The 23,417-nt window shown below is 48.2% G+C and overlaps 1 protein-coding gene across 3 annotated transcripts in view; it reads right to left on the reverse strand.

The window, feature by feature from the left end:
- Positions 1-3,593: 3,593 nt before the first annotated feature.
- Positions 3,594-23,417, reverse strand: part of Gpd1l (glycerol-3-phosphate dehydrogenase 1 like) — a 43,057-nt gene continuing 23,233 nt past the window's right edge. For all 3 annotated transcript variants that reach the window (XM_052723442.1, XM_052723435.1, XM_052723444.1), the window contains exons 5-8: positions 20,025-20,137; positions 9,603-9,836; positions 8,481-8,587; positions 3,594-6,250 (exon numbers count right to left, since the gene is read on the reverse strand). In XM_052723442.1, coding sequence (XP_052579402.1) covers positions 6,154-6,250; positions 8,481-8,587; positions 9,603-9,836; positions 20,025-20,137 — 551 coding nt within the window. In that variant the 3' untranslated portion in view covers positions 3,594-6,153. The remainder of the gene's footprint in view (positions 6,251-8,480; positions 8,588-9,602; positions 9,837-20,024; positions 20,138-23,417) is intronic.

Here is a 23,417-nt window from a genome sequence, read left to right on the forward strand (position 1 = left end):
GGGATGGTAGAAAAGTTACCATCATGCTCTGGTTCCTTAGTAAAGGACATGTGGACTCCTCTCCAAGAGCCATTTAGTCAGGTGTTTTAGTTTTGTTTTGAGACAGGGTCACAGCCCAGGCTGGCCCTGAACTTGCTATATAGCCAAGGATAAACTTATTTATATATTGTGTGTATGTGTTCATGCATGCATGTATGCATGTCACAACATGCCTGTGGAGGTCAGAGGACAACTCTGGGAAGTAGGTGGGTTCTGGGAATTAAACTGAAGTCAGCAAATGCCCTTATCCATGAGCAATATTCCACCTTGACCTTGAATTTCTGTCTGTCTTGATGGGATCACAGGCATGCACCATCATGCCTGGTTTCTGTAGTTCTGGGGATTGAACCCAGGGCTTCACGGACACCAAGCAAGCACTCTACCAAATGAGCTACATCCTCAGCTTGGGCTTTATTTGTTGAGACGGTGTTTATCTGTGTAGCCCAGGTTGCTCTCAGGTTTGCATCAGTCTTTCTGCCTCAGTTTCCCAGATGCTGGGATGACTGGAATTTGTCTTAGGAGCTCCTAGGCCTGGCTGTTCAATGATAATACCTGGAGGAGACTTGAAAACCAGCTGAGCTGGAATCCATGTTATACTAGAGAAACCGAAACCTCCAAAGGTGACTGTGATATTTAGGTTTTTGTTTGTTTGTTTTTCAAGACAGGGTTTCTCTGTGTAGCCCTGGCCGTCCTAGAACTTACTCTGTAGACAAGACTGGCCTTGAAGTCAGAGATTCACCTGCCTCTGTCTCCCAAATGCTGGGATTAAAGGTGTGCGTCACTACTACCCCAGCATATTTAATGTTATTTGTCAACTTGACACAATCTAGAATCACCTGAGAAGGGAATCTCAATGAGAAATTGTTGTAGAATATTATGTTACATTCTTTAATGCTGTGGAACATTTGTTTAGTGATGCAAAGATGTGTTGCATTCCTTTATGTTGCATTTAACTCTGTGAAGCTGTGTTACTGTGCTTGCCTAAAACACCTGATGGTCTAATGAAGAGGGAACAGTCAATAGCAAGGCAGGAGAAAGGATAGGTGTGGCTGGCAGGCAAAGAATAAATAGAAGGAGAAATCTGGGAAAGGAAGGAAGGAAGGAAGGAAGGAAGGAAGGAAGGAAGGAAGGAAGGAAGGAAAAGAGAACAAGAAAAGGAGGAGAGGAGGGTGCTAAGGGCCAGCCACCTAGCCACCCAGCCACCCAGCCACCCAGCCAGCCATGGAGTAAGAGTGAAAGTAAGATATACAGAAGTAAGAGAAAGGTGAAAGCCCAGAGGCAAAAGGTAGATGGGATAATTTAAGAAAAGCTGGCTAGCAACAAGCCAAGCTAAGGCTGGGCATTCATAAGAAAGAATAAGCCTCCGTGTACAATTTATTTGGGAGCTGGGTAGTGCCCCTCCCCCCAAAAGAGCCAAAGAATAAAACAGCCAACAACAAGGAATTGATCAGGTGGGCCTGTGGACATGTCTGTAGGAGATTATTTTAGTCATGTTAATTGAGGCAGGAAGACTTGCCCACTATGGGTGGCACCATTCCCTAGGCAGGGGATCCTGAACTGTGTTAAGAGGGGAGAAAGCCGGCTGAGTCCAGGCATGTGTGCATTAATTCCTTGCTCTCTGCTCTTGACTGTGGATATAATGTGACTAGCTCTTTCAAGTTTCTGCCACTGTGGCTCCCCTGCTGTAATGGGCTGTAACCTGGAACTATGAACTGAAATAAATCCTTTCTCCCTTAAGTTGCTTTTGTCAGGGTATTTTATTATAGCAACAGAAAAGACTAAGATGTTGACCATTAATCCTGTTCACAGATCTTCCTAGGTGACTTCCGTATGGAGCAGTGTGAGAAGTGGGGCTAGAGACCAAGCCAGAGATGTCTTAGAGATCAATGGCCACTCTGGGCCAGGTGTGGGCATTGGTAGCAGTCTGTGTACCTGGACTTCATGCTGCAGACCTAGAAAGGAAGCCTCGGGATGGCAGGAAGGGTCTCAGATTGACTTCTGTAGTTCTGGGGACTGGATGGGACGGGGCCTCAGCAGTAAAGGATAGCTCAAAGCTTTTTGATCATTGGGGTCAAAACAGTGTTTTTCTAGGTGGGTGTGGTGGTACTTGCCTGTAATACCAGCACTTATGGAGGCTGAGGCAGGGAGATCTGAGGCCAGCCTGGTCTAGATAGCAAGTTCTAGGCAAACTATGGCTACATAGTGAGACCCTGTTGAAAAAAAAATACAATTTCAGTTACATTTTTTTTTATAGATATTGCTGAAACTGATGAATGGGTAGCTAAAGGGCATACAGTCTCTTTTGAGGTTATGGAAATGTTTGAAAATGGTGCTGTGCTGGCTACATTTATGTCAACTTGACAAAAACTGGAGTCATTGGTGAGGAGGGAGCTGCAGTTGAGAAAACGCCTCCATAAGATCAGGCTGCATGCCAGCCGGTGGTGGTGCACACCTCTCTGAGTTTGAGGCCAGCTTGGTCTACAGAGTGAGTTCTAGGACAGCCAGGGCTACACTGAGAAACCCTGTCTCAAAAAAGGAAAAAAACCCAAACAAACAAAAATCAGGCTGTAGGCAAGCCTGTAGGGCATTTTCTTAATTAGTGACTGATGGGGGAGGACCCAGCACATTGTGGGTGGGGACACCCCTAGGCTGGTGGTCCCGGGGTTCTATAAGAAAGCAGGCTGAACAAGCTGTGGGGAGCAAGCCAGTAAGCAGCACCCCTCTGTGGCCTCTGCATCAGCTCCTGCCTTCAGGTTCCTGCCCTGTTTGAGTTTTTGCCCTGACTTTCTTTGGTGATGAACATTGGAAGCATAAGCCAAATAAACCCTTTCCTCCCCAGCTTGCTTTGGTCATAGTGTTTATAACAGCAATAGTAACCTTAACCAAGAGAGGTACTAAGGATCACTGAATTGTATATGTGAACTGTATATCTTAATAAAGCTGTTTAAAATTACTGACAGATCTTGGCAGAACACTCAAGCTACAAGAGAAATCAAATAGACAAAGAATTTATATTTTACAGATTTTTGTGAGTTTGAGGCCAGCCTGGTCTATATAGTCCTGATATCAAAACGAAGGAGGAGGAGGAGGAGGAGGAGGAGGAGGAGGAGCAAAACAATGACCACACACTGAAAAGGAGGGAAAAAAACCAGAGCTGGGCATGGCGGTGCATGCCTGTAATCACAGCTCCTAGGTGGTAGAGACAGGAGGACCAGGAAAGCCACCTTCAGCTATGTAGCAAGTTCGAGACTAACCTGAGCTACATGAAACTCTGTCTCACAAAACCAAGAAGAGAGGCCAGAGAGATGCCCAGCAGTTAAGAGCACTGGCTGTTCTTCCAGAGGGTTTACTGAGGACCTAGGGTGATTCCTAGCAACCACATGGTGGCTCCTAACCATCTGTAACTATGGGATCCAGTGCCCTCTTCTGGTCTCTGAGGGCACTAGGCACTCTCATGGTGCACATACATACATGCAGGCAAAACACCCATACACATAAAATGCAATAATAAAATAATTTATAAAAACAGAAAAGAAGAAAAATAGGCTCCATGGTACCAGTCTGAGAGGTTGTGTTTATTAAACCAAGCCTTCAAATTATACATCCACCTACAGTCCATAGAAGTCCACAGAGGTCCATATACAGTACATATACAGTACATATGGAAGTAAGAGGCTAGCCAATCAGAACTGGCAGAGAAAAACTGGACACTGCTACCTCATCATAGCACCCTCCTTAGCCAGCTGTTGAAACACGAGAAGGCTGACTCAGCTCCAGCCCCAGCGGTGGATTTCCAGAGATTTGTCCCAAACTGCGGTGGGGAGGAGAGTAGCAAGGCAATAGTTTAGTTTTACATTCACAGATTAAGTATCTAGTCTAGGTGTCTCTGTTCCTATTGCCGCAGCTCATACGGAACACCACTCAGCAGGTGGGTACAAACAGAGATCTCCTAGAGTGACGCTTCGGCTATCGGAGCAAACCTAAACTGCCCTGTTTCCATCATGAGTGCACTGTGATAAGCACAGCAGCTGACTTCAGGTCAGTAAGGGGCATTCAGGAAGGGAAGAAGGAAGGACCGGAAGTACAAGGCCTAGAAGTGGGTGTCAATGAGGATGTAAACGAGGATGCAAAACACAAGTGTTAACAATTCCTCATTACCCTACTTTGTAGACACCACAGCAGCTTACAGCCCTTTGGATATCTTAAAAAGTAACTCTTCGTTACCTATGTACAAATTTTTAAAAAGATCCATCAGGAGACAAGAAGAGAACTGATTGACAGCATCATTATGAAAACTGAAATTTTCAGCTGTGTGCCTCCATAGACTTTAGGTATGGGACTCTACAATGCTCCAAAAGTCTTTTTGGATAGTTTAAAAATTCCCATAAAAATGTATTTTTACAATCATTTCAGTTATATAAGGGGTGTTGAGTGGGGTGGAGGTACCAAGCCCAGGATGAGGGAGAGGAAAATCTCACAAGCACATGACTGTATGGCATTCATACGCTCACCCTCACCGGGATGCCTAATTTTTAAATAAAGATATCATCATTCACATTCTAATTCTAGAATCCAAAGCACTTACTCCGGATAGTGTGCGTGTCAGGGAGGCTGACCTCACCTTATCTGCCCTTGACCCTGTCACCTGCAGGCCTCCTCAAGGATTCAGAAAGTTCAGAAACTGCAATCCCAGCTACTCAGGAGACAGAGGCAAGAAGCTGATAAATTTGAGGCCAGCCCAGGCTACAGAGAAAAAACTGGCACAGGTAGGTAGCCAGGCTAATTTCCTGTGGGGAGTGAGGGGCACCTCACTCTGGAGCAGTCTTCTCTAGACGTTTTGGCTGATATTCTGGCCTAAGTGTTGGGGATTTGTTAGCTTAGTAGGGTCTGTGGAGGCCCTGGCACCCAGGCTAGAGCTAGGAAAGTGTACAGAGGCAACTTTTCCCAAACTCACCTGGCCGTTCCGGGGCCACCTGGAACAGCCAGATGACTACAGAACACGTGCCTCCTAAAGGACATTGTTCAATGAAGGCCGTGCTAAAGCAGATTCTCTAATGCAGTGACTTTCAAATTGCTCGAAACACACGGGAGGCGTGTTGAAACACAGGGGCCATTCTTGAGGCCCGGGAACCCACTTTCTTAAGAGTGTAATGACCCTGCTGGATTGGGGACATCCCTTGGAGTAGTGACCTTCCTCGAAACTCTTTGCCCTACAAATCTTGAAGGCAAGAAGCACTCCTGTGGCCTCAGGAAAGGCTGCATGTAACATTCCTACAAAGTTAGCTAGAAATCCAAAGAGGCCCAGTGACATTCTAGCAGGTCCCATCCTGGAGGGATGGAGGAATGTGTACTAGGCTCCTGTCCATGTCCCTAGGTGACCAGGGACAGCTGTGGCATCTTATGTGAGGAGTGACAGTGGCCCCTTTCAAGGTTCCATGAGCCCAAAGCGACACAGATGCCGAAAAGTCCCACCTAGCAAAGAGCATGATAAAGTGTCTGTCCCCAGAAGGATGTGCCAGTCACTGCAGGGAAGCTTCCTTCCTCTGCCACTGCTGGGTCTGTGTAAAAGCCCATTCTGGCAGCTAGTGAAGAGGAAAGAGGCAAGAAATGTGGCATCTTTATCAGGAAGAAATGTGTAAGTGGATTATCTAATTAAAACACCTGATTGTTAAGCGATCAACCCACAATCCCAAAAGTTGGCTGGGTAACTGTATCAGAGAGAAAAAAACCAATTCCTCCCTCTACTCACATATAAATGAGTCACAGCCGCAACATTCATAAAATTCAGCTGAGTTAGTTCCAACCTCACAAGCTGCTCTGGTGGGGAGATTTCAAATGTGATCATTAAAATAGACACCTGATTTGGGTTCAGAGACACACCCACAGAATGAGAAAAGAGCACACTTACACACACACACACACACACACACACACACACACACACACACTCCATCTTAGCCAGTGAAGTGCCTCTCAGCAGAGGATCAAAGCTGTAGCAATCTGTATGTGTTCAGGGTCAGAGTACAGTTCAGCAGGGATCTCACTGCCAAGCCCTGGTTTTCTGGGTGATCCCACCATAGGCAAGGCTGTTCCCTGCTGGCTGCCCGATTCCTTTCAGATGTGCTCTGGGTGGCTCTGCAGACAGGAAAGCATCTCTGTGACAGGCCTGCCTTCATAGCAGATCTGATACACGGCTGTGAAGAGGGGAAACCTGGAGGGATAGGAGGGGAGGACGCGTTAGGTTGTGCACTTTGCCTCTTGGAGTGAGTTCATTTGTGTGTGTGTGTGTGTGTGTGTGTGTGTGTGTGTGTGTGTGTGTGTACCCCCAGACCATAGCACAACTGATACCATGATGAAAGCACACTTCATGCCCAGAAGCCCAGCACACAGGCGGCATCACCTATCAATGAGAACAAAGACCTAACCCATCAAAGTCCGTAGTTCTGGGAGAGCCCCTAAATGTACTAACCTTGTTTTTTGGCTCCTGTAGTTGTGATTCTGACTAACTGAGGTGTGTCAACCCAGGATATGATTTTTGTGCTTAAAAACTCACCCCTGAGAAGGGCTCAGGGCTGCACTGGGATCCTGAACACCCGACATAGTCACCAGTTGGCTAATAAAGACTTCCTATTGGCCTAAACCCATGTCTGAGAAGTCTTCTCTGGTGGATTCCATACAACATGTACCTGCAGATATACTCATGTACATGTGTGCAGAGGTCAGAAGACAACTTTGAGTGTTGTCTTTGGTATGTTTATTCAAGACAGGGTCTCACTACGTAGTCCTGGCTGGCCTAAAACCTAGAAATCTTCTTACTTCCGCCTTCCTGAGTGCTGGTGTTAGAGGTGTGAGCCACCATGCCTGGTCCACGTTCTGTGTGAAATGTGACTTTGTGCCCTTCCTGTGTGGAGGGAAGTGCACAGACTAGAGTAGCCATGGCTGGCAATCATTGTAACCACCTGCCCCTGCAGTCTCTGGCAGCTAGGTCTCCCCTCTCTAGAATTAGGGGTGGTTAATGGTACACGCCTCTATGGTCTGGTCCCCGAGTGCACCCCTCCAGGCTTTGAGTGATCGATTCCTATTCTTTAGCACTATTGGGAGATGCTGGAACCTTGAAGACATAAGACCTGAGGGGAGGGAATGAGGTCATTGGGGGGGTAGGTCCCTTGAATGGGATCCTGGGAACCTTCCTGACTCTGCTTCCTGGCCACCTCAAACAGACCTCCTCAGCCATGTGTTCCTGCAGTGATGTTCTACTCCTGCAGGGGATATACCGCAACATCATAGGCCCAACAAAGGGGCCAGGGGACCATGGGCTGAGACTTCTGAAACTATGAGCCAAAGAGACTTTTCTCTCCTCTTAGGCTAGCTCAAATACTGGTAGTTGACTCCTGATCCTCCTGTCTCAGTCTGCTGAGTGTTAAGGTTAGAGGCATACACTAACTACCATACTCAGCTCACCCCCCCTTTCTTTTTCTTTTAAAAGATTTATTTATTTATTATATATACAGTATTTATTATGTATACAGTGTTCTATCTGCATGCCAGAAGAGGGCACCAGAACTCATTATAGATGGTTGTGAGCTGCCATGTGGTTGCTGGGAATTGAACTCAGGACCTCTGGAAGAGTAGTCAGTGCTCTTAACCTCTGAGCCATCTCTCCAGCCCCCCACTCCCCCCCCTTTCAAAATACACGGTCTTACTCTGTAGCTAAGGCTGACTTTGAAATCTCTTTGCAGCCTAAGCTAGCCTCAAACTTGTGGCAGTCCTCCTGCCTCATCTTCCCCAATGCTGGAGTTTCAGGCATGAACCACCACACCCAGCTCATTTATTTCCTTTCATAAAAACCAAAAGTATCTGGGTGTGGTGGCACACACTTTAAATCCTAGCACTCTGGAGACAGAAGCAGGCAGATTTCTGGTTTATATAGTGAGTGCCAGGCCAACCAGGGCATGGAGTGAGACCCTGCCTCAGAGGAAAGCCAGCTGCAAGGGAGATTCCCTGTAGAACAAACTAGATCCTAGCAGATGTGCCTAAAGCTCCTCAGGATTGGCTATGGATGGAGCTCAGCACACACAATTATAAACTGACTGAAAACATTGGGACTTTTTTTTTTTTTTGCTATTTTTTTTGTTGTTATTCAACCCCAGGGTTCTCAAGTGTGAACCTTGTAGATGACAATGTCATGTCACAATGTAAAAATGCTGGGCACACTTGACTAAAATTTCATATTCTATACCATGTTTTATCTATAGGATTAAGCTCTTCTCCATGAAGTTGAAATTGGTTTTGTGTAAGTAGCTACTGCCCACCAGAGATGTCCACATCACATCAGAGTCCAAACAGATCCAGTCAAGTCCTAAGTACCCTGGCCAGACTGCTGCCCTCACCCAGCCTCTGCCACTGTCTCAGGAACCAGCAACCCAGACGACAAGACTCACTTGTCCAGCAGCCCCTTCTGCTTGAGGATGCGGTAGACCTCGGCAGAGGTCTGAGGTCCCTGGAGCTTCTGCCCGTTCAGCATCTCCTTCTCCAGTTCTTCAATGGTCTGAGGAGCAAAGCATAAAGAAAGGATCCACTTGAGAATGTTCCTTTCGAGAGAGGTGGAGAGGAGAGCTGAGATGTCCTGTTTCCAGGCAAGGATAGGCCCAGGACATTCCACAGGGACAGATGAAACCATGAAATTGCAGGCAAATGGGACTGGAAAATGTCCCATTAAGTGAAGTCATCCAGGCTCAGAAAGTCACCCAGGCTCAGAAAGGCAAATAGTGCATGTTTTCTCATATGAGGATCTTACCTTCTCTGTGTGTGCGTGTACACACATGTGTGTTTGTGTACCTGTGTGTCCATGCCCATGCGTGTGCATGCATGTAGAGGCCAGAGGCTGGTGCTGGGCGTCTTCCCCAGTCACTCTCCACCTTCCTCCCTGACCCAGAAGCTACTGACTTAGCTGGGCCTGCTGACCTGTAAGTCCTGGGCATCCTCCAGTCTCTGCCTCCCCGGCACAGACATTACAGGTTCATACGGCTACACCCAGCTCTTTATGTGGGTGCTGGTGAGCCAATGTGGGGTCTTCATGTTTGTGTGGCTGAGCCATCTCCCCAGTTTCCTAGCTTCTAGTGCTTATATCTGTACATTTATGTTGGAGTGGGTGTGGGCAGAGGCCAGGAGACTAGAAGCGAGCCCCAGAGAAGGGGAGCAAGGCTTTATGGGATCTGGGAGGGTAACAGAACATCTGTGATATGAAAATGGAGGGGAATTCTGGTAGTAGAAGGGCACAGTCAGGGATGGCATGGGGAGACGGAAGTTGGGAGGCAGAGGGGTTGGGGGAGAATCAACCTAAATTAAGTATTATGAAAACGCCATCACAAAACCTGTTACTTTGTACGCTAATTTAAAAAAATTAAATGAAAGAAAAGATAAGGACATTTAGGGTCCAGAGCAGTCAGGTGAGCGCAGTCAGGGCAGACAGAACAGGTGCTGACAGGGGAAGTCTCTGTGGGGACAGGGGGCTCAGATGAAAAGGTCTCGGGGTCAGGTAGAGCAGGTGGGGTTCAGGGTACCTTTCCGGTCCTGGCAAAGGCCTCTGCCACCTTGCGGTTCCGCCCGCCATAGCAGGTGGTGATGAGGTCAGCTACCCCGCAGCTCTCCAGGAAGGTGGCCGTGGACACCTGCCCCTTACAAAAGATCTTGGCGAAAGCAATCATTTCCATGAGTCCCAGGCGGATGACGGCTGCCTTGGTGTTGTCCCCACAGCGGAGGCCATCGCAGAAGCCAGCTCCCACAGCAACAATGTTCTGCAGAGACCACAAAGGAGGGGCTGGCTGACGCCAGAGCACACACAGCCCTCAAAGGGTGTGGACCAGTGTGGGAGGTGGGGGTAAGTGTGGAGCATCAGCTGGAGTGTTAGATCAGTTGACAGCAGTCCGTGGGTGCATTCTCTTTGGACAAACTAGTTTGTCTTTTAAGTTTTCTTTTTTTTTTTTTTTTAAATCAAAACAGTGCTAGGTTGTAGCTTGGTGCCTCGTGCCTTTGATCCCAGAATTCAGGAGGCAGAGGAGGGTGGATTCCTGTTATTTTGAGGCCAGCTCGATCTACACAGTGAGTTCCCGTCCAGTCAGAGCTACATACCCTGTCTCAAACATGCACCACCACCAGCAGCACCAGCAGCACCAGCAGCACCAGCAGCACCAGCAGCAGCACCACCACCACCACCACCACTTGCCTTGCAAACAAACACAAGGATCTGAGTTTGATCCTCAGAATCCATGTTTTATTTTTATTTTTTATCTTTTTAAAAAAAGCCCCCAAACTGAACTCTACCCCACTGCAAACTGACAGGAAATGGGTAAATTGAACTACTATCAAGCAGCTAATAGATCACTCTGAGCAGCTGCAGTGGGCAGTTCTCTTAGGCATGCTCTAGGACAGTGGTTCTCAACCTTCCTGATGCTGTAGTCCTTCAATACAGCTCCTCATGTTGAGATGACCAACCGTAAAATCTTCATTGCTACTTCATAACTGTAATTTTGCTACTGTTATGAATCGTAATACAAATATCTGTTTTCTGATGGTCTTGGGCGACCCCTGTGAAAGGGGTGTTCGATCGCTCAGGGGGTCTTGATCACAGGTTGAGAACTGCTGGTCGAGGAGATGGCTTGCTGGGTTCCTGGGTAAGCATCCACACAACTATAGCTTCAGCCACTTGTTCCATTTAAATTTCTCCAAATGAACATTGGTGGGGTACCCACTCTGCACTGTAGTGCATCTGCTCTACTATACACAGGCAAATCAGATATGGACTCCCCTTCCATAGGTGATAATCCGGCATGGAGGCTGCCAACCTAAGGCCTGTGTTTGTCACAGTCTATGGAGCCTGTCCACACCACCTACTGATGGCAGATGTGAATGATGGAGATGTGGGCCAGAGGCCTAAAGCACTTTCTATCTGTACCTTGCAGAAAATGCTTGCCAATCATAACAGGGAAAATAAAATGTGTGTACAAATGACAGTCCCTTTCTTTTTGGAGGTCCAACAACCCATCTGACTCTCCCGGGGCTAGCTCTTGATGGACTTGACCTCTAAGGATGTCTGTTTGAACAGTGGGCTTACCAAAGACAAGGGGCTACATTCTGCTTGCAAGCCGGGCCCTGTATCAGGGAACTTGGTTAAGGATTCTAGGAAACCCATGCTCAGGGCACTAAGCTGGGCCACCCTGATACGTTTTGTGTCTGTTTCATCCAAAGGAGTAGCCCGTGTGGCCACTAAGCGTTTGCAAAGTCCAACTCAGGAGCAGGCCAGTGGCTTCTTGAACTTGTGACTATGAGCTAAGGCTTAGAGAGGGATTGTTAGCTGAATGACTGGAGTTTTGAATCTCTCTGCTGTCTCTTGGACTGTGTGTCTGTCACCCATTCTTGATGGTGACATGATAAACCAGCCCTAGGAATTACCGATCGGGGGGCTGAATGGGGAGAGCAGGATCTTTTATGCTGCAAGGGGCCACATCCAGGCCGCTGCAGTCCTGACTCTGAGGCATGGGCTTACCCTCCTGTCTCCTGGCTGAGAGAGGGAAGAAGCGGGAGTCATCCCTGAGGCCCAACCCCCACACATGGTGTGTGCCCCGTGTGTCACTGATTCCCATGCCTAGGACATTTGTCCTCTTTCTCCCAGGTTGGAGAGACTTCCTCACATCCCAGCAATTCCGTGTCACAGGGACATGTCTCCATGGTTTCTCAGAGGCAGAGGGAGTCCAAGGGCAGGTCGGGAGGAGAGAAACACCATCAATAGCAACGGCTAACCTTAGCTCAGTGCTAGAGTGCTTGCTCGCCAGTGAAAGGCCCTGTTGTAAACACTAAAAATAAATAAATTTACACCTCCCAGATTCTCACACGGTGGCTCCTTCATCGGGCACAATGAAGGATGAGGAAGCCAGGCACATCGCAGCTTGCCAGGAGACACACCATGCCCACAGGCCCAGTGAGCAAAAGACACAGAGAGGCCTCCTCAGAGTCCAGGCAAGGGCTTTTTCACGGGAAGAGCTGGCCCACTGAACCAAAAAGCTTTGGCAGGCTTCTCTGTCAACTGGCTAAGCTGGGTAGTATGAGGCCTCACGCCCCAGCCCAGCTCTTCCAGTCCTGCACTCAAAGAAAAGGCAGACAAGGAGGAGGGCAGAAGGGAACAGGGCTGTGAGTCCTTCCCAGCAGGACCCTGGGCTCAAAGCTTCCAGGAGTCACTAACCTCCCCACCAGGGGGCCTTGGACAGGCCAGCTCTCTTCTAATAGGACCCTGGACCCCGACCCAGCTAAAAAACCACACTGAGCCAGCTAGAGCATGTTTGAACAGAATTTGAGCAGATGTCCTTTGAGAAAGCTCAGCTATGAAAGTTACCATTATTCCCCTTGCTCACGCAAATCTGCTCTAAACTAGCCGCAGGTAAAAATACCGTGGGTTTTGGAAGACCGGTGTGTTAAAGCCTTCCCCAGGTCCCACGGTAGAGCAGTGCTCAGAAGCAGCCCCCCATCTGGAGGGGCGGTTTCTTCAGTGGTGCATCGGGCCAGGTAGACAGGGCTCAATTCTACTCTTAACCTTGCACAGAAATACAACACCAGGCTGGGATGTAGATCTGCAGGTAGAGTGCTCGCCTAGCAAGTGTGAAGCCCCGCCTTTGATTCCATCCTGAACTAGGTGTGGGTGCTGCATACCTTCAATCCCAGTGGAGTCAGGAGGGTCAGGAGTTCAAGGCTGGGGCTGGAGAGATGGCTCAGTGATTAAAAGCACTTGCTGCTCTTCCAGAGGACCTGGGTTCAGTTCCCAGCACCCACGTGGTGGCTCACAACCATCTGTAACTTCACTTCCAAGGGACCCAACACCCTCTCCTGGTCTGTGGGCACGGCACACACAGGGATGTGGGCATGCACCCGAACACATAAAATATTAAAAATCAAAAATTAAAAGAAAAACCGGGCAGGAGTGGCGCATGCCTTTAATCCCAGCACTTTGGAGGCAGAGGCAGGTGGATCTCTGTGAGTTCAGGGACAGCCTGGTCTACAGAGCTAGTTCTAGGATAGCCAAGGCTGTCTCCAAAAAACAAAACAAAAACAGACAAAGAAAAAAGAAAAAGTTCAAGGTCATCAGGTACATATGGAGTTCAAGGTATCATGTTCTTCCTCCCCAATATTGACCTCTCTCTATATATTTACAAATGTATACCATACATGGGTATGTATATACATCAAACCAGAGGGCAGTCCATGCCACTGCAGGTCACACAAACACTCCCACCATGTAGGTAGAACTATCCTACAGTCCCCAGGGCGGCATCCCCCTCTTCTGGAAGTTGAACAGCCCACCTAGAGGTTGTCTGGACTCTTGCTTTAGCTGTCTAAAGAGTGCTTGCTCAACTGGCCTCTGTGAGAATCCGGAGACTCTACAAAAGCCACCCAGTCTTATGGTCACAAATAAGCCACATGGCATTCTAGAATCAAATGATTTTTAATTTAAAATGTTATAGTTAGCGTGTATGTGATGCGTGCATATAGGCATGCACATGTCACAGTGTGCGCGTGGAGGTCAGAGGTCAACTTTGTGGACTCTGTTCTCTCCTTCCACCTTTATGTGGGTTCCAGAGAGTTCTGTCTTTAGGCTTGGGCAGTGAGTGCCTTTAACCACTGGGCCATCTCACTGGCCTGATCTTTCTGATAATGGAAACATGACTCAGGTTCAGACTACACAAGTCCAAACTGAATAGTTCTAGCTAGGACAGAAATGATTCCACACAACTATTGATACTGGAGTTAAGTAAGCAGAAAAACAAACAAGACATTTGGATGAAAGAAAATTAAAGACTGGCCAAAATATGATTGGTTGTGTAACAGATGAGAACAGGCCTGTGTGCCAGGCAGGCGGGTGTGACAGACGAGGGGGCACATGCAGACTGATAGACTGTATGACAGACGAAGGGGCACACGCAGACCGACAGACCATTTGAGCAGCCTGTGGTGGTTCACATTAGTCATCAACGTGACAGCTCTGGAATCACCCAGGAGGAGTGCCTCCAGGCACCCGGAAAGGGATCATCCTGACTGGGTTAACTGAGGTGGAAAGACCCCCTCAGTTAATGGGGTGGTACCATCCTCTGGGATGAGGGCCCACACTGAATAAAAAGGAGAAAAGGAGCTGACCACCAGCATCCATCTTTCTTTGCTTCCTGACTGCAGATAGAGTGTGACCTGCCGGGGCCCCTGTTCCTGTCCCTCCTGCCATGATGGCCGAATCCCCTGGGACTGTGGGCGAGAATGAACCTTCCTTCAGTTGCTGTCCTCAGGTTATTTTGTCAGAGCAATGAGAAAAGTAATTAAGACACTATGATTAGTCTGCAGATCGGCCCCAGCAAAGGAGCCAGCCAGGTCAGAGCACCAGAAGGTGCCATCTGCCATCAGAAGCCAATGTCACAGCCAGTGGACAACACTGGGGGTGTGCTTAGAGGATGTATAGCCAGGCCCCACCTCCTGTTCTTTGCTGCCTGAGCGTATGCAATGTGATCAGTCAGCTTCCTGCCCCTGATACCATGTCTCTCCCGCCATGATGGATTCCACCTCCTGGAATGATAAGCCAACACTGGCCCTTTCTCTCTCAAGTTGCTTTGGTATTTTACTTTAGCAGCAGGGGAAGAAATTAATACGTGGTCTTTGCTGACTAAACCTAAGATGCAGCACTATAGAAGTCAAACAGGCCCATGTCTCTGAGGTATTGTTTGCTGCTTTTAAAATGAAGTCTGGAGGCTGGAGAGATGGCTTAGGGGTTAAGAGCACTGGTTGCTCTTAGAGAAGACCCAGGTTCAATTCCCAGCACCCATTAAGCAGCTTACAACTTCTGTAACTCCAGGCCAAGGGGATACGATGCCCCTCTCCTGGCTTCTGCAGACACTGGGCATGGTGCATAGACATACATGCAGGAAAAATACCCATGTACATAAATAAGTAAAGTAATAATCAGTGTGCACTTGTAGTTTTATGTACATTTATCCTTTTCCTGAGGTTGGCAAGTCTTTCAGAGTAGAGTTTCTAAAGGAGGATAATCCTGGGTGTGCTGACAGCTGCCTTCAATCCCTGCACTGGGAAGGCAGAGGCCAGCCTGGTCTATGTAGTGAGTTCCAGGCCAGTCAAGGTTACACAGTGAGACACTGTCTTCAAAGTAAATAAACCAAGATGTATAGAAGTGGTTTGCGGACATTCTGGGTGAGGTAATTGCAGGCTCTTCACCTTCACCTGTACCTAGGGCTGTATTTCTCAGTGCAATGTTATTTGTATTGTTTAGGTGATATTCTTTGAACATGTAAAAATAATAAGAGAGCACCAGGGAGCTCTCAGTGGATGAAGCCCTTGCAGCACAAACATAGCTGCCAGCACCCATGCAAAAGCAGATACGTGAGTGGGTGCCTGGAGACCCAAGTTTGGGGATGGAAACAAGTGGGTCCCTGGAGCTCAGTGGCCAGCCAGTGAGGCAGACTGGAGAGCCGCAGACTCAGTGAGGGACCCTTCTCAGAAATAAGGCGAAAAAGGCTCGGAGGAGACACCCAATATTCACCTCAGGACTCCAGGTGTCCATGTGTGCACAGGCATGCATACCTGCAAACGCAGATCACACACACACACACACACACACACACACACACACAGAGTAGATTCTCACTGAAATCCTCAAGCACTAACATAATTTCTTGAGTGTCGGAGGAAACAAAGAAGCCCAGCATCTCTTCCAAGGACCTCTGCCACTGTTTTTCTTACTCTGTTCTGGGATGAGGTCACAGCCAAGCAACATGGGCTGGCTTTTCCAGTGGCAAGGAGCAAGCTAACCCAACAGAACCAGTGTAAAAATAGCTTTCCACGACCTGAGTCTGGACTCTCACCCTTCTGCCGAAGGGGAGGGGTGAAGACCAGGAGGGAAGAGCACCCAGGCAGGACTGTGAGGCAGAGGTGGGGACGGGGACGGGGACGGTGGTGGTGAGAAAGGACGCTCAGGTCATTCACTCTGGATCCTCTTCTCCTCATCTGTGACATGGGGTACCATGGTTGGATTCAGCTAACAGTGAAAGTCCCTACTTCTTGGTTTTTAAATCTCCAGTCCTGACGCAGGCTCAAGGGATGATGGAAAGCCACTGGGGACGAGTAACAAGGGCCCCGGGTCCCCCTCTGCCTCCACCTCCCTCTATCCTCTGTCCTGCAGGCATGAATCCACTTACAGGTGCCCTGCCAGGAGCACACCGACCCCCATTAACAGACGCCTTCTAGAACCATCCATCTAGAATCTTCTCATCCAGCACCCTTTGTTCCAGGCAGTACTTCACATCATCTCCCCAGTGCCACCCAAAATATCCAGTCACTTAAAACCGGCTTTGTGCCGCTTCTGGCTAATGCTGAGCAATCAGGCATTCATGGTGTCCCCACTGTTGAGTGGTCTTAGTTTAATGGAGGACTATTAAAAGCCATACAAATCTCACCCAATATAAAGCCGCCAAAGCCAGTGCCTTGATGACTGTGGGCAGAGGCCTGCAAGCACATGACTGGAACAGCGTCCCCCATGCATAGAAACAGACGCATGCTGCCTGGCGGACCAAACTTTAGTTGGTCAGAAGTCTTTAAACATGCATTGTGTTTTGTGACCATACAATGTTAATTCTAAAAAGTGGTCTTAAATTCTGATGAGAAATGAGGATGTAGACTTCCTGAGAAAGAGGGGGTAGGTGCTTGTCTTCCGACTTCCACGTTCCCTTTGGCAAGTCTCGTTGGAAACAGGCAGTTGGATGCCAATCACCGGGCACCCTTCCCAGCTGTTCCAGCTCCAGAAGCAATTTTGGATTAAACTGCTGGGTATTTGGGTATTTACATTGAGAAGTCAAGGGGGAAGGGGAGGCTGGCCTCCAGCTTCCTATGTAGCCAAGGCTGACCTTGAACTTCTGATCCTCCTGCCTCCACCTGCCCAGTGCTGGGATTACAAGTATACACCATCATGTCTGGTTTGTGTGGTGCTGGGGATGGAACCCAGGGCTCCCTGTATGCTGGGCAAGTATTTTACCAAGAGAGCTGCATCCCGACCACTCCCCATCCTTCTTAAAAATGACCTTTATTAAAGCCAGGTGTGGTGGCGCACAACTTTAATCCCAGTACTCTGGAGGCAGAGATGCAGGCAGATAGATCTCTGTGAGGGCAGCCTGGTCTACATATCGAGTTCCAGGACAGCCAGGGCTACACTGAGAGACCCTGCCGCAAAAACACAAACAAGAAAAGAAAATGCCACTTATGTATGTATGTGTATGTATGTATATTTATTTATTTAGAGTGTATGTATATATTTAGTGTGTGTGCATACTTCTGGGCATGTGAGGCAGTCAGAGGACAGCGAAGAGTCAGTTCTTCCATCACATGGACCACAGGGACTACCTGAGGTTGCCAGGCTTGGCAGAAGGTGGCTTTATCCAGAGTCACCTCACTGGCCCATCCTCCATTTTGCACCCTCAAATAGGCAGAGTCAACCAATTCTGATGCCGGAGAGAAAGATCACGGAAGCAGCTGTTGTAGCCCTGCTTCCTCAGACTGTCCCCCCTCAGGACAGAAGGACAAGTGTAGAAACATTTCCCTCGACCTATGCTTTTTGCTTTGGTTTTTCAAGACAGGGTTTCTCTGTGTAGCCCTGGCTGTCCTCGAACTCATAGAGATCTGCCTGCCTCTGCCTCCCGAGTGCTGGGATTAAAGACCTATTCTTAATTAAGATGATGGGAAACCATTGCTTTGGGGCAGTACTTCTACATGAGACCCCATAGACCAGACTTGCCAGAATGGAGTCACTCTCGCCAAGTGCCACATCATCAGGCTGGACCACTAGATCCCAAAGCTTTTCCTGGAAGCAGGAGTCTATCCCGACAGAAAGCGCTGGGCGTGGTGATAACACTCAAGACAGGGAAAGAGTGGGCTATATAAAAAGTTGAAAGCCACTCTGGACACTTTAATTAGATGCTATTTCAAAATAAAACCTAAAAAAGCTGGGGGTGCATCTCAGTGGCAAAGTGCCTGCCTCGAATTTGTTCAAGGCCCTGTACTCAAAAAGGGAAAAGAAGGCTGGGGGTGTGGCTCAGCTGGTAGTGTTTGCCTGGCAGGCATGAAGCCTGGGTTTGGTCCCTAGCACCACCTAAACCAGACGTGGTGCACAAGCCTGTAATCCCAATGCTTAGAAGGTGGAGGCAGGAGGGTCAGAAGTTCAAGGTCATCCTCAACTACATATTGAGTTGGAGCGCAGACAGGGCTACTAGAAGCCCTCCCTCAAAAACCCAACAACCCCCAAACCAACTGCATCAATTTGTTGCAGTAACTGTAAATAGCCTGGTGCTGCTGATCAGGCTTTTTCCATTGCTCTGTTTCCTGGGTTTTTGCTCTACAGAATCCTCAGCCCTGCCCTGCTGACAGGACATAGTTCTCCTTGGCAGATGCAAACCGCCTTCTGCACGTTTGGGGCTAGAGGCCGATTGACCAAGTAAGGAAATTTGTTGTGATTTTTGTCTCCTGACAGACAATCCTTGGTCACTGGCCAATCGAAACTGCTTCTTTTCACTCTAGGGAACAAAGATAAACTATTCTTTGAAGAAAAAAAAAAACCCCTCTTGTCAGCAGGAGACAATTCTTCCACGGGAAAAAGAATGAGAGGCCAGTGGAGTGGAGCGAGAGGAAACAAATTCCCACTCAAGATAACATCTGGGTGAGGAAGGAGAATGTGAAACCCTGGAGAAGCCAAACACAGGTGACTGTCAAGGCAATCACCTAGGGAACAAGATGCTGGAGCTGGAGAGAGCCCAGGGTTAAGAGCACTCATTGCTTTGGCCGAGGACCCAGGGCCAATTCCCAGCCCACAGGAAGCAGCTTACAAGCTTCTTTCTATACTTTAGTTCCAAGGCATCCAGCGCCCTCTTCTGGCCTCTGAGGGCCCTGTATGCATGTGGTACACAGACAACTGTGCAGGCATACACATATACATACAAATAAAAATAAATAAAGTGGGGGCTGGAGAGATGGCTCAGTGGTTAAGAGCACTTGCTGCCTTTCCAAAGGACCAGAGTTTGATTCCCAGCACCCACGTCAGGTGGCTCACAACCACCTGAACTATAGCTCCTGGGGATCCCATGCCTTCTTCTGGCTTCTGTGGGCATCTGTATACATGGGCCCATTCTCGGACTGACACACACATAAATAAGAACAAAATCTTAAAAATAAATAATATGTGTTCAGAAAACAAAAAACTACAATTTGGGGCTAAAGAGACGACGGCTCAGTGCTTAAGGGCAGCTGCTGTAGCACAGGTTCGGTCCCCAGCACCCCATGACAACTCACAGCCATCTATAACTCCAGTTCTAGGTGGTCCAGTGCCCTCTTCTGATCTCTGTGGCACCAGGCATGCATGTGATACACATACATACATGCAAGCAAAACATGCACACAAATAAAAGTAATCTGAACACTTAAAAGAAGCACAATTCACCGGTATTTATAAATAAAAGTAACGAGACAGAGCCTACCATCCAGGAAAGAGGAAAGTCAGGGGCCTGTGATGAGAGCATGGTCACGCTGGGGGGATGGCTCCGTGGCTAAAGCATTTGTCATGGAAGCCTGACACCCCAAATCAACCCCCAGAACCCAGTGAAACCGGACACAGCAGGACACATCTGTAATCCCAGCCCCAAAGGAGGGTCCTGGAAGCCTGGGCCAACTGGTCTGCTGTACCCAAAGGTGAACAGCAGACAGGCCTTGTCTCAAACCAAGTGGAGTCAAGGACACACACTGGCCACGTCTGGACTTCTGTGTGCATACACCTGAGCACACGCACACACAGATGAACCAACCAACCGGCCAACACAGAGCCCACTCTCCACATTCGACTGCTAGCATTGGCCTAGTCTGCAAACCTCCTCCCCTGGGTGGGATACCAAGGCCGGCTTTACCTTTAGAGCACCACAAAGCTCCACCGTGTCTGCATCATCTACCACAGTGATTCGGAAGTTGGGTGTCTGCAGCAGCTCTTTGAACAGGAGGCCGTTCTGCATCACTTTGCTACCTAGAGGAGGGTTAGAAGAGCAGGAGATTAGTGACGTGTCCTGTGTCCACTTCTACACCTAGCGAGGTTAAAGTGTTAGCTTTTGTTACAAAAGTAACACGGGCCCTTCACACACACACACACACACACACACACACACACACACACACACACACACACACTGTCAGGAGGGCACATAGCTATGGACACAAAACCATAGCTCTCACCTCTAAGTGAATGAGAGTTTCAAATGAGTGATCACGGCCAGGGATCAGATTCAGGCTACCCCAAATACCGTGTTCCACCGTGGTAATAGTCTCATGAGCCACTCACTTATAGTTCCAGAACAGAAGAAAGCCAAGAATCAAGGCACTTTTCAAATAGACTGGTAGGGCTGGGTGGCGGTGGTGGCACACGCCTTTAATCCCAGCACTCGGGAGGCAGTGCCAGGTGGATCTCTGTGAGTTCGAGGCCAGCCTGGTCTACAGAGTGAGATCCAGGACAGGCACCAAAACTACATGAAGAAACCCTGTCTCGAAAAACAAAACAAAACAAACAAACAAACAAAACAAACACCAAAAACCAAAAACAAATAGACTGGTAGGAGTACCAGGAGGATTACAGTGGAGTGCAGGAAGCTTTGTCACAGGCTTCAGGTGCCACTTGGTGACATCTTAGCTTTTGGGTTGGTAGATGCCAGTGATCTGAAGTTGGTGCATTCCAAAAGGTTTTACCCAGTAGTCAGAGGATGTTAGGGCAGACACACAGGTTGCTAATATGTGGCTGTAAAGGGGGCTAAAGACAGATAATTGGATCTATGCACTCCAAATCTCTTCAATAACTAAGTTCAATCAAGTCAGTCGGCCTTGCCAAATTTTTAACACAGGCGTGGCTTTTTTTTTTTTTAAGGGTAAACTTCAGTTCAGATAACAGAAATAGAAAATAATGATATCTCTTGCCTAGCACTTGGGAGGTTTAGGCAAAGAGTATAGGAGTTCAAGCCAGCCTATGTCACCTAACACTCTGTCTCAAAAATTAAAAGCAGTTGTAGGCTGGCAAGGTGGCCCAGTGGGTAGATGTGCTTGTTGTGAAAGCCTGGTGACTTGCGTTCCATCCATGTAAAGGTGAGGGGGAGAACCAACTCCACAGTGTCCTCTGACCTCCACATGTACCCTTGGCACAAACACCCACCCTACACAGTAATAATTAATTCTAAAAAAAGAAAATTTAATTATCCCATAATACCAGAACCAATTATTTACAATTCAACAAATGACATCTGACATACATTTTTAATTTATTTAACTTGAAAAGTTTTTCTAGAAACAGAATGTAAGACCTATATGTATTTTAGAATCTGCTGTCCACAAATGCTATGGGATAGATACGCAGCCAGAAAACCTGCCTTGGCCACGGCCATGCTCCCCTCCTCCGGAGCAGGACATGAAGTGCCCGGTGCTCCTTGGCTTTCATGCACTCAACTGCTTTTATTCTTATGTGTTTTGGACACCTTTCATTAAACAGTAGTGTGATGGCTATTCTTGGTTGTCAACTTGACTATATCTGGAATGAACTATAATCCAGAAATGGAGGGCACACTGTGACACTGTGATCGGATCTTTTTTTTTTTTTTTTTTTTTTTTTCCGAGACAGGGTTTCTCCGTGTAGTTTTGGTGCCTGTCCTGGATCTTGCTCTGTAGACCAGGCTGGCCTCGAACTCACAGAGATCCTCCTGGCTGTGCCTCCCAAGTGCTGGGATTAAAAGCATGTGCCACCACTGCCCTGCTATGATCCGGATCTTTGGGCAAGAAGACAATCTGCCTTTGATCCAGATCTTGAGGTGGGAAGACACACGCCTTTAATCCAGACCTTGCCCCTAGAAGGCACACCTTTCATCTGGGCCACACCTTCTGCTGGAAGTCTGTATAAGGACAGTGGAAGAAGGAAGGGTTGTTCTTAGCCTGCTTGCCCTCTCCTAGTCAGCACATCCGTTCCTTCTTCAGGACCCCAGCAGACCAGCTGTGACACCCAGCCTCGTGGGACTGCATAGCTACTAGATTCTTGGAGTTTCCATTCATAAATCATTCCAATAGATTCCCTTATATATATTTAGAGAGATTCATTCCATAAGTTCTGTGACTCTAGAGAACACTGACTAATATAAGTACAGTCAGATGTGATGACATGCCTTGAATCCAGAGTCTGGAGGCAGAGGCAGGTGGATGTCTGTGAGTTCAAGGCCAGCCTGGTCTACTTAGTGAGACCCTGTCTCAAAAAATGAAACAAGAGAAACCATCAGAAATCAATCCTGGCGATCCATATGTTGCATGTAACCCTAGTGTCTGTGAGGCTGAGATAAGAGCCATGAGCTCCTGGTTAGCCTAGGCTGCATGGAGAATCTGGTTTCAAAAACACCAAACCACAACACTAGCAACAAAGGAAGACCAAACCAAAGGAAAACCTTACCCATAATGCCCCATGTGAAATCTGTTCTGACTGGTGGGGTGCGGTGGACTAGGCAAATCCCCTCCCCAGGTTCTAACTCAGGACCTCAGGCCACAAGCTGGCTGCAGCCATCAGGACATTGGAAAACCCCAGAAGACTCTAGCCCCAGGCTCTGCCTGTCTCCAGGTGGGAGACCAGCTGTTTCCAAGCTTGCCTGCACACGCCACCACGGGGAGCTTTAAAAACACAGGTAACCAGGCCGTGACCCAGATCCACTAAATCACAGCACGGGAGTGGAACAGTGTGGCTAGCGTTTGAGACTCCCTTGGGGATTCGGACAGAAGCCAGGCTTGCAGATCTTTGATTTAACCTCCTCCAGCTTCCTCCTGAGAAAAAACACCAGGTACTCTCAGGACGGCTGCAAAGTTAAGTAAGAATCAGAAAGAAAACAGCCTCGGTGGGAGCGAGGCTCCAGCCCCATAATTATGAAGTCAGCTGACACTCACTGGTGTGTGTGTGTGTGTGTGTGTGTGTGTGTGTGTGCGCGCGCGCGTGCGCGCGCGCAAGAATGTGTGAATGTGAGTATGCTTGTGTAAGCATGTCTTGTCTGTGCAAAGTACTTGCCTGTATGTGTGGAGGCCAGAGGTGGGCAGTGCCCCCCCCATTCCATATTATTTTTGAGATCACATATATGTCCGAAACAATGTTAGATATCTAGGGTGTGTGGCCCTAGCAGGACTTCTGTGAATAAATACAGGGTCATATTAGCTTTAAAAAGCACACAGGTTTGGTAAAATCAGGAGCATGGAAGGCATGTTCTCCACCAGGGGGCAGCAGCACACGCTATGACAGCATT

This window comes from Peromyscus californicus, unplaced genomic scaffold (assembly GCF_007827085.1).
Source record: "Peromyscus californicus insignis strain IS unplaced genomic scaffold, ASM782708v3 Scaffold_11__1_contigs__length_118956290, whole genome shotgun sequence".
NCBI lineage: Eukaryota > Metazoa > Chordata > Mammalia > Rodentia > Cricetidae > Peromyscus > Peromyscus californicus.